At 45.0% G+C, this 12097-nt stretch overlaps 1 protein-coding gene across 1 annotated transcript in view; it reads right to left on the reverse strand.

Annotated features, from left to right (window-relative positions):
- Positions 1 to 2179: 2179 nt before the first annotated feature.
- LOC146059526 (glutamate receptor ionotropic, kainate 1-like) overlaps positions 2180 to 12097 on the reverse strand; it is a 225367-nt gene continuing 215449 nt past the window's right edge. Inside the window, exons 8-9 of the mRNA XM_083171836.1 lie at positions 3895 to 4002; positions 2180 to 2335 (exon numbers count right to left, since the gene is read on the reverse strand). Coding sequence (XP_083027962.1) covers positions 2195 to 2335; positions 3895 to 4002 — 249 coding nt within the window. The 3' untranslated portion in view covers positions 2180 to 2194. The remainder of the gene's footprint in view (positions 2336 to 3894; positions 4003 to 12097) is intronic.

Raw genomic sequence — 12097 nt, forward strand, 5'->3', positions numbered from 1 at the left:
GACGCAGACGTTGGAGTGTATAGATTCATACAAGCCGACCTGTTCAATTTTCATAATGGAAAAGGGAATGCAGATGAGAATAAGGTAAAAGGTTTTTTCCTATGTAAATGCGCTCCCATCTCGTTGTGCAAACACTCCGCTGTGCATTAATGGGACTGGCCGGTGGGCTAAAATGATTAAATCGTTCATGACATTCAATAGGAAAAATTCTGAAGCAGCAATCCAAGGGTCATCGGACTCTCTCGAAAAATATTTATGACTCGGATCAAAGGACATTTCGAAATCTCAAGGTAAATTGTCATTGCCAAACAAGCCTTCCTAGAGACCTTGTACCATTATCGTCTACTTGAACGCTGGATAATATTGTGGAAGGGCGCAGGTAATAGATTAGAACGGAGAGCACAGTTAAGTGAAAGCTGGGAGACTGATTGTGATACATGAGCAGAGTACATAAGACACTGAGGCGACTGTGGATATTGCAAATTCCACAACAAATCCCATGCTCTTGTACAGTATATTGGTTTTGCAGAGATACATTGTTCTAACCAGGGTCACTAGGAGACTATTTAGGCCCCGGTACTAGTGGCTTATCCGAGTCTGTGGGGCTTGACTATGCCTCATTATAGATACCGGGGTCCTCCTTACAGGCTGCATCTTCAAACTGGGGAAATATCCATGCCATCTTGAGGGTAAGGCTCCCGGGATCTGGTAGGGTTGGCCAATGACCACTGATGGTTAGCAGATATTGATGGCTTGCTATCGAAGGTCAATGATTTTAATATTAATGATAGATGTCCAATGTTTCTCCACCATCTATGATGGATGTCCAATGATTCTCCACCGTCAATGATGGATGTCCGATGTTTCTTCACCGTCAATGATGGATGTCCGATGTTTCTACACCCTCAATGATGGATGTCCGATGTTTCTCCACCGTCAATGATGGATGTCCAATGTTTCTCCACCGTCAATGATGGATGTCCAATGTTTCTCCACCGTCAATGATGGATGTCCAATGTTTCTCCACCGTCAATGATGGATGTCCAATGTTTCTCCACCGTCAATGATGGATGTCCAATGTTTCTACACCGTCAATGATGGATGTCCAGTGGTGATACAGCATTTTGGGTTTATTTTGAGTTGCACCGACCATAGAACCACCCTCCAATCATATGTTTAAAACCACTACCCAATTGGCTTCCTGACATTAGGTGATGCCCTATGCATGGTTTGACCCAATGATAGGTTTATAATTTTTGAAGTCATTTATTGAGACCATGGATGGTTACCCAATATGATAGAAAGGTAAGCTTAGAACCACAGACAGACCTTGGTCTGGGTACTCCGTAAATGCCCCACCCTCCTGACTATAACAGGGGAACATCAGCAGTGGCCTCCTTCTCCCTATGGCCATCGCAGCACCCAGTATATCTAGACTTACTCAGTACTGCAAACAGGGAGAAAACCATTCCATGGTGGATGATTGCAAAATGGCTTTCCCGTTGTGTGCACGGCTGCGAAAGTATTCACAGCATTATCATTCTTACCTGCACCACATTCTCCTGTGTTTAAAATTCTGCATAGCTTGCAGTACAGTGGACACACTCTCAAAACTTAGCCTGTGAGAACGCCCCATTACAGCCCAAATACACAGATTCTGCCACAAGATGAAATGCCCCCGAGGTGCATGCAACCACACACTGCCTGCTGTGGCATACGCTTGGTTCCGTAAGCAGTACTAACACAAGCAAGTTGACATCCGAAAACAGGCTAGTGCTTAACTTGGCATCACCACCTAGTGTATTAGTCACATTTGAGCATACTGGGCATCAGGGACGTAACTAAGGGTGGTTGTGTGGTGCCACCAAACATGTTGAAGAACTGTAGCACACCTATGAAATGCCTGGAACAAAACCCTACAGCCTAGAGAGCCGCGACGGGCAGTCCTTAGGATGCTCCATGCGCTCAGCTCCTTCCTGATCTCAGAAGCCCCTCCCCCTCTTTGTGATGTCACTAGGTCACATGTTCAGGGGCAAGGCCCACACAGGGAAAGGCATAGCTCTGTTGACCATATTTACAGGACACATTAGTAGCAGTAAATCCGCTAAGTTCATAATGTTATACCGTGTCTCCACTTCATTAACAAACTAATTAAATACGCCCCAAGTACAGATGTACCCGCGCCTGTATTTCATTACAGGTAGTAAATTGAGTGACTTCCAGAAAATAAGACAAACACATCTCTGTGACTCTCCATGGCATATTGTATAGAGACCCCGGTAGTATACCATACCTGCCGACAGTCCTGGTTTTTGCCAGTCACATGGGGAGTGACCTAAAGAGAAGAGGCGTGTCATCATACATCTGCAAGGTTGGCAGGGCTCAGGGAGTTTTTGGAATGATGGCAGGCAGGGTGGTACACAACTTTTCAAGTCAGATGAATCCAGGAATTCCCTGATCAGACTAAGGGCCAGATGCAATAAGCTTCAAAAGTGATAAAATGGAGAGTGACAAGCAGCCAGCCAATCAGCGATTGACTCCCACTGTTCTCCCTGGTCAACCCACATAGTTTAACCATGAATTTTCTTTTTTTATTTTCTTCAAACCGTGGAAGCCCTAAACTTTGCGCTACTGTGCTGAGTGAACGAAGACCTACAGGCATCAAAAACACTTCAAAGTTGCTCCTCAGAAAAATGTTTGAACATTGCATAACAACTAATTAGACATTTACTTTCACTTTGTAAAATGGACATAAACGACGACAGAATCTAATTTGTTGTATGGCTCACATTTTTCTTGTGCACTCCCATCATAAAAGGAAATACAAATAGACATACACACACATAAATATAAATATACATTACACACCCCCTGAGGAAGTGTAGAAAACAGACGAAACGCGTCAGTTTGACCTACCTGTGGATCTACCACTGTATATCTCAGCGATATCGTCTTATGAACATTCCGATGGCCAAGGATTACTTACTTCATGGTTTCTTCCTGAGGATCTCAGATAAGCTCTAGCTGATTTTATTTGGGGACAGTTTTGGAAACCTTTGTCCTTAATTAAAATACTTGTTATAAAATAGGACACTGTAGGTAATTTTTACCTGTCCAGGGCCAGGAGTGTCCCACGATGGGGGGGGGGGAGTTGGTATTGTGATTAGATACTGTTCGCATGCACACAGCGTCTATTCATGCCCCATAGCGATGAAAACAGGGTTGTGGTCTTGCGAGAGCAGTGCGGGTATAGGCCACACCCATTTTCACTAGGCCACCCCCCAAAAAATGACCGTCTTATCCCTCCTCAAAGTTGGGAGGTATGCTTATAGAGCACAGGTTCTCAAATCTCGGTCCCCAGGACCACACACAGTGCATGTTTTGCAAGTCTCGTCACAGAATCAAATGTGAAACAATTAGCTCCACCTGTGGATCTTTTAAAATGTGTCAGTGAGTAATGAATACACCTGTGCACCTGCCGGGTGACCTGCACAACGTGAAATGTGTGGGGTCCCGAGGACCGAGTTTGAGAACTCATGGTATAGAGAAATACAGAGGTGGAAACATGGGAAATTTCCTAACTTAACGTGAAATGACGACATCACTACCGTTAATACAACTGTCGTTGACATAAGTTTATACACTGTTAAACATTTCTATGTAGAAAATGAGGGTGGAAATACTTCCGTCCAATTTTAGCATCTAGACTCATAACTCAATTACACAGTCGTTCCTTGTAACACCAGGACACCTTGACATTTCTGTCCTGATAAAGTGTGACAGGAAACACAGCCCGTTTATATATATAACTCCCCAGGCCTTAATAACTATGTTTTAAGCACATTCATAGGAATAGCTCATCTGTGAAAGGGGCTCTGAAGAAATACTGAATACCTTTTCCATGCCGTCCTCCTTCAGGCTAATAATATCCAAATCAAAATCTTTTCTCAAGCCATCCGTTCTATTGAAGGTGATACGACCTGTCAAGCCATCCCACCGTGCCTAGGGACACAGACAAGAAAAGATATTTAAAGGCGTGCGTGCTGTCAAATTCATACCACATAGACACTTCTGAAAAGTATTCCGCCAACTAAATCCACATGAAACAATACTGGAGTACTTCCGACAAATGGTGGAGAAGTTTTTTAACACTTTTTACAAATCGAATCTGATTTCAAATCATATAAAAGTTTGAATCACATTGAAATATTTGAAATTAGTATTTTTTGATGAACTGAAAAATTCAACTTAGAATAGAAGTATTATCTAACTGCGGACGTACACTGCTCTTAAGTTATGCTCGAATTGTTGCTGTTTAGGCCTGGAAACGTTTGAAAGTCAGGGGAGAGTTCATGGTATCCAATCACAAGTCACCTTCTCAGGCCCACAACCAATCAGATACCACTAGACGCTTGCGGTAATAATCGGCTGTTAGCCTTTATTTTATTTATTTACCAGTTACTTATATAGCGCACACATATTCCGCAGCGCTTTACAAAGAGAATACTGTATTTGAACATTCCCATCAGTCCCTGCCCCAGTGGAGCTTACAATCTATATTCCCTACCACATGTACACGCACACACAGACATTCTAGGGTTCATTTGTTGGGAGCCAATTAACCTACCAGTATATTTTTGGATTGTGGGAGGAAACCGGAGTACCCGGTGGAAACCCACCCAAGCACAGGGAGAATATACAAACTCTGCACAGGCCATGGTGGGAATTGAACCCATGACCTCAGCACTGTGAGGCGGTAATGCTAACCATTACAGCATCCGTGATAGCCTTCAAAAGAGGTTTGAACTGCTGTAGCTTTATTCAAAATTGTCTCTGCACTCCCCTAACTGTCCCTGTTTTCTGTTTATGTATGTATTCCGTAGAGGCATTTTTAGGATTGATCCACCACTGCCACAAAGCATGAATAATACATGATGAATACCATTTAGTTAGGACATATAACTCTATATTACTATGAATTCTTAGCGGCAGCATTATATAAATCTCTCACTACTGTACCTTGATTCAGAAGACCAGTTGAACATACTGTATTCAGTGTTTAATGTAAATGCCCTACTGCAGCGCTGGCCAAACCAGTTCTCGAGATCTACCAACAGTTCATGTTTTCCAGACCACCCAGCTGGTGCACAGGTGTAATGATTACTAACTGCCCCTTTTTTAAACATATGGATTCATTCCTAACAGACACATTCTATAGATCCACAGGTGGCCTGGATAACATGACCTGTGGCAAGCTCCGGAGTTTGACCAGCTCAGCCCTACAGGCTTACAGCTGTGTTGGTATATCATACCCTCCAACATTTCCATCTAAAAAATCGGTACAGGGTTGTGGCCATAGACCGAGGGGCGTGGCCATGTGTAAAAGGGGGCGTGGCCTTACCCATTTTACTTTGGACTACATGTGCCAATTTCTTTATGAGTTCCATTTCAATATAAATACTGCGCTGGCTGTGCCTACCTCGTCAGCTTAGCGGGGTCTGGCCATAAAATCGCCGACTGTCCCCGCTGTCGGGTTCTCCATGCTGCGGCACGTCCATGCTGTGGTGACGTCACGCAGCCCCGGAGGTGTCGGCTTGTGCTATTGCGGCCGGGACTTGTGGTCTCTGGACAGCCGACATCCTCCAACCACAGTCTCTCCCTGAGCAGCAGGGGGAGGCAAGCCTGTCACAGACCTCCGCTGTGCACCCTGGGAGATGTAGTCCTGGCCGGCTGCTTCTCCATGCTCTCTGGGGAGCAGTCGGCAGTGTAATAAACTACATCTCCCAGAATCCCTCAGGCAGCTAAAGCTGGTTTTAACAAAAACCGGTACATTCGGTACAGTTTATTTTAGCCGGTACAGACCGTTAAAAAACGGTACTGTACCGGCTAAAACGGTACAGTTGGAGGGTATGGTATATTAGATTTTAAATTGCTCAGATTTTTTTGGGGCTCTTTCCCATATATGCAGAAAGAAGCACATAAAAACCAACATGCACTTTAGAAACATCTCAGCAATATTTTGTATCCATGCCTTTGTGATGTGCTTTACTATTACCAATACAACCTATTGTATAGCACGCAGGTTCTCAAACTCGGTCCTCGGGACCCCAGCACAGTGCATAAATTGCCGGTCTCCTCATAGAATCGGGTTGGGATCTTTTGGTCTACAGCATGATGGTCGACAGTCATTAGGTCGACACCATTAGGTCGACATGGGAAAAGGTCAACATGGGTTTAGGTGGACATGGGAAAAGGTCGACACAGTTATAGTTCGACAGGTCATTCGTTCGACAATGTCTAGGTCGATAGTCAAAAGGTCGACATGGGTTTTTTTCACTGTTTTTTTTACCTGAATGTCAACACAGTCAACACGGACACAGCTGCGCTCGCAATGCGTCGGGCACGGTGCCGCGCTATGTTCGGCACACTATTTTATTCTCCCACCACGCCCTAGTGGATGGTAGGGCATGAAATACCACCTGTCGGCACATGTTGGCTCAAAAAACAGTGAAAAACCCCAGGTCGACCTTTTGACTGTCGACCTAGACACTGTCGAACTAACAACCTGTCGAACTAACGACCTTATGCCCTAGAACCATGTCGAAGTTTTCCCATGTCGACCTAGACCCATGTTGACCTTTTCCCATGTCGACCTAATGGTGTCGACCATCATGCTGTAGACCACATCCCATAGAATCACAGGTAGAATAATTACAGTATATCCACCTGTGGACCTTTTAAAATGTGCCAGTGAGTAATAAATACACCTGTACACCTGCCATGTAACCTGGTTTGGGGTCCTGATGACTGAGCTTGAGACCCTACAATACTGTAGCAGAATTATACAGCAAAATATTAAAAACAGAATTACAATTTTAGAACACAGTGGAGGGAACGATCCTGTAGACAACCACTCACCCTAGATTTCATTCACCTCTCAGACATCAGCAGCTTAACAAAGCATTCATAGCCGTAGCAGGGAAAAGAGTGGAGAAGTTGCTGACAGCAACCAATAAGAGGGGTTGCTGCAGACAACCTCACCCTTTTCACTGTTTAATACGTCAACCCCCTGGGGACTGCCCGTAGGGTAACTCCACCAGGCCTGAAACCAAACATTAATCCTATACACAAAATGGCCGCCTCCCCTAAGCCACTGGTTTCATTTACGATTGTGCCTGGAATACCAATCTCTATACATAACATAAGCTTATTAAAGATACTTTATGGAGTAAAACAATATAACAGCTAATTATCTACAAAGAAATTAGAAATCAGTTCTGTTGCTCTAGTCCAATAAAAAATACATTTGTTGCTCCATAAAAGTAAAAAATCAGGTAATAACATTTTATTATAGTCATAAGAAATCTTTTAATTTCTTTTTTAGACATTGGAGCATACAAAATGAATAGGAGTTTGTCAAAATTGGGTGAGCATTGGGCATGTGAGGTCACCTCTATTCTGACCGGCATGTCTTTCCGTGTGTATTTCGCTAACAGAGGGGGACGTGTATCAAAGTCTCCGCTGCCCTGAAAAAATGATATGCGGCGGCGCAGCCTGATGTTAGAGGCCACACTGCGCACCCCCATGGCCGATGCCCCCTGACCACCCTCTCTGCTGTGCCTGCCGTTCTCCGGGCGCCCCCGCTCACGTATCCTCCCGCGCTTGCCCACACTTCCAGTTCTCCAGCCTGCCCTCTCCGCCCGCCTGTTGAAGGACTGCTACTAAGCACTTTCAGCGTGGCACTGCATTCCGTGAATCCCAGGATTTATGCTTTTTCAATACCGAATCCCGGGATTGAAAAAAATGGCCCAGGATTGGCCACCCTATCTAGTCTTTTACATGACAGAAGATTACTTTTTGCTTTATACGCTTGATACGTCCTACCAAAAACTGGGTAAAAGCCACACAGAAAGAAATAACGATGGCATTTTCTAGCAGAAGACTAGAAAGATTTCTTATGACTGTAATAAAATTTAATTACAGATGGAGTCGGCCTCTGCATTGCAGCGGCTGGCGATACCATCACTAGCCCCCGGCTCCCGCCAGGGGGTGTGCGCGCGCGCACGAGACGCCCGTGCACCCCGTGGCAACGGAGCTTGCCCCGGTCTCCGCCACCTCCCCCACCGCCGGTCACCCTCGCCACCCCGACCCCCCCTAACAATGCCCTTCTTCCTGAAGCCGAAAATGGGCAGGGACCCGCAGCGCCGTCGTCGAGAGACTGGGACGCGCGTGCGTGTGAGACGCACGCGCGTCCCAGCTCAGTGTAGCCCCTGTCTGCCAGCGCTCGCCAGAGGGGGGTGGGGGTCTGGCGAGCCCCGGCCAAGGATGATAGGGGCTACATCTGTACCTGATTTTTTTCTTTTGTGGAGCAACAAGAGTATTTTTTATTGCACTAGAGCAACATAACTATTTTCTTTGTAGATAATTAGCTGTGTTATATTGTTTTATAGTTGGGACAAGAGGGCAATTGTTGTAGGAAATGATGTATGTGTAGGTGTTACATAGGCATAGTGTTCTCTCCAGCATCGCAGGAGGGCAGGGTGCTGGAGGACAAGGGGCACTTTGAATGCGGCGGAGTGCCCGCCCACCGACATCACAAATGTGGCTGCGCTCACCGCCGACATCACCAGTGTGGGCTGGCCCGTCCGCCAACACCACCAATGCCTGGCACCTACGTGGGTGCTGGGCCTTCTCCCTAGAGCTCCAGAAGCCTGCAGCAGGGCGCATTTTGCCCTTTAAAAATCGGGCAGGGCCCTGCTAAAACAGCCTAGCATGGACACTATAGGCACACACCAGTGGATGTTAAACTACAGTATGAACACCCAAGTTATTTAACCAGTAGTGAAATGGTTAGGAGGTAAAGCTGTACTCACTGTTACATGTACACTGTTGATGGAGTGGATCTTGAGCAGAGTTGGGTTCCCTACCTAATGAGTGTAGGTAGGCAATAGATAGGGGGGCAGAAATACAAGAATATTTGTTGATTGAAGGCACTCACGGGTTTCTCTGGAGCTAAGTGGAAAACATGTGTCTTCCACTGGGATGCTCCGAAACGATGAAAAATAAAAACAAGACAGCCCCTGCACATGCCTAGTAAAATCTTTGTAGCCATCTTGGGATGGGGCATGAAGCCTCCCTGGAGAACAGGAAGCCTGAAGCCAGAACAGGAGCACACTAATCTATCAATCAGTGTCCTCTGGGCCCTTCTGCTTTGCATGGAGACAGCACCAGGAGTCTGAAGAGCACGTCTACCATGATTAATTATTCCATGTAATTTATTATAAGCCCAAAGTTGAAGCTGCCATCAATGGACACTTACTTCTGCTTGTCTCTGTGGGGCCAGAGTTACTTGGGATTCCTACCTGAGTTTTAAGCTGACAGTTTCTTTTTATTGATCTTGAATGTATTACACTTGTTTGTGGGTTTAAGCAAAACTTTATTCTTCCTAATGGGGCCTACACACGGGGAGATTTTGCTGAGCGATCCGAGCGATGCTAGAATGCTCAGCAAGATCACTCAATACACAGTGCTGCACAGCGATGTGTCAGCAATGTGTGCTGAGCGATCCGTCAGGGCCAGTGTTCTCTGGTGACCAGTGATTATAGATTTATTTATTTTGCTATGACCCTTACACATAGAGCAATTTAGGGGCAATTTTTAAGTGATCTAATTAGATCACTTAAAAAATGCCCAGAAATCACCCCATGTTTTGGGGGGCCTGGGTCATTTTAGACAGGGGGGGCCCTGTGGAGGGGGGGTGATTAATATATATATGCACCACATGAAAAGCCTGTGTTTGTCCCTCTGTACCTCACTGCCTCTGATTAAAAACCCTCCCATGATGAGGCCGCTGCTGTCCCCCATAGCATGTGATGAGCACCACCAATCAGAGCTCAGCACAAGCCTCTCAGCATCTGACCTCTTGTGCAGTCTCATTGGACTTAGTCAACTCCCAGTAATGCACTGCACACTTGTGCAGTCAGTGTGCCTTGGCTCCCGATGCTCAGCACCATTAATCATTGTCACATTGGCAGATAGGTGGAGCTGCAGCAATACCCCACTTCTATGCACAAAACCTTTAGCTAAAATTTTTTAAAAAAAATCATGCAGCCCTGGTGTAGGGGCCATAACACTAGACAGGGAGTTGATGCTGCTTAATTAGAGAGGACTTGCTGTTTTATGGATGCCAGTTATTGAATATATGTGATACAAATAAAATAAAAACTTGGGCAGAAGTGAGATGTAAGTAAATATGACCTGCGACTGGTGTAAGAAAAAAGGTGCCAATGCAGCACTTAGATAAATTTCAGTTGCATATGGACGCAATTGTTTTATTGTAAAGAATATTGTGTGCCAATGATTTGGTAATAATTGCGGGTAACCCTTAACTATCGCCATTGTGTTTGAACGTACATTTCAGTCATCTGTAGCTTTATAACATGCTTTATCATTAATCGCGCTGTAATTGGTCGTATTGTCTATTACATTGAAGTCATTCAGAAGCACTCAAAATAGCCAAATTAATGTGCAAAGAGTTTTACTGGCAGATATATCTATTAGATTATCACCTAGTAATTCCTGTCTTCACAGCCAAATGTTCTTATTAGAAGAAATGTTTCCATTAAGTAACGATCTGTTCTCTTTGTGCACCTAAGGTTTAAATACTGTGATTTTTTTCTTCCCCCCTAACAATGAATTAATTCTTATTGATAGTAAGGAAGACACCAATAAGTGGTGAAACACACATTTACTACACTGGGTAAAATCACCGCAACCTAGCTATTGCGTTGTTGTGTATTTATTTATTTACATATTTATCTGTTTATTGTAAGAAACTGTAAATATATAAATAAATAATATGAGAACTAACGATTCGATTCCGTTCTTGATTAGATTTCTATTAAATATGGACTACAGGTCGGGTATCCCGTATCCGGGCATCCCGTATCCGAATTATTCCAAAAACCGTGGTTTTTTGGAATAATTCAAATTTTCCCTCTTTTAATACTAACCAAGTCCTCCGGCGTCCACGGCAGGCCTTCAGCATCCTCTCCGGCGTCTCCAGCGGTCCCAGGAGTGCTTTGCGCGAGTGCGCGCGCGCGCCGGTGACATCACCGGCGCGCCTGGGAACTTGCGCAAAGCACTCCTGGGACTGCTGGAGACGCCGGAGACAGTGCTGGTGGCCTGCCGTGGACGCCGGAGGACTCCATGGACGCCGAGGGACCATCGGGGACCCACCAGGGGCAGGTAAGTATTGCTAAAAAAAAAATATTCCAAAAACCGGAATATTCCCTTATCTGGAATGCTCGTGGTCCCGAGCATTTCGGATAAGGGATACTCAACCTCTATTAGATTTCCACTATATAGTCTTGGCTGCCAATTCGATTTACACTACACGGGAGCGCGCATTGGGATCGAATCTGCATCGAATGTAGAAAAAAACATTTGATGCCGATTCGATTTTGCTCACCGTGTGTACGCTCTATAATACTTTTTATTTATTTTTAAATATCTCTCATGTGCGCCTCTTTTTTCTGTTTTTACTATGAGATATACCGGTTATATTTTCAAGGCTTTTTTTATTTATAGGATTCTATTTGCATTTTAGACTCATCCACCGCACATTTGTGCCCCACCTGTATAACAGAGGGGTAGATGTATGAAGCAGTGATTCTGAAGAAGTGGGACCTCCCAATGGGACTGCCTTGGGTGACTGGCAGGTCGGCCTTCCAATAGGAAGTCACTGCCAGTCACAGTGAAGCCAGTGCAGTCTTACGGACTGCATCTGGCTTCACTACAGTGGCGGGTGTTACCTGAGGGGTGCTGGCACAGGGCCAGATTCTCTAAGCTTCAAAAGTGATAAAATAGCGAGTGATAAACAGCCAGCCAATCAGCTCCTACCTGCCATGTCACAGACTGTGTTTAAAAAATGTCAGGCAGGAGCTGATTGGCTGGCTGTTTATCACTCTCTATTTTATCACTTTTGAAGCTTAGAGAATCTGGCCCAGATTCTCTAACATGAGCGGATTGGCTTTTTATCCATTTTATAATTTTTCAAGCTTAGTACATCTGGCCCTGGGTTTGAAAAGGGACAGTC

The sequence above is a fragment of the Crinia signifera genome, chromosome 2, assembly GCF_055691185.1.
Source record: "Crinia signifera chromosome 2, ASM5569118v1, whole genome shotgun sequence".
In the NCBI taxonomy this organism is placed as follows: Eukaryota; Metazoa; Chordata; class Amphibia; order Anura; family Myobatrachidae; genus Crinia; species Crinia signifera.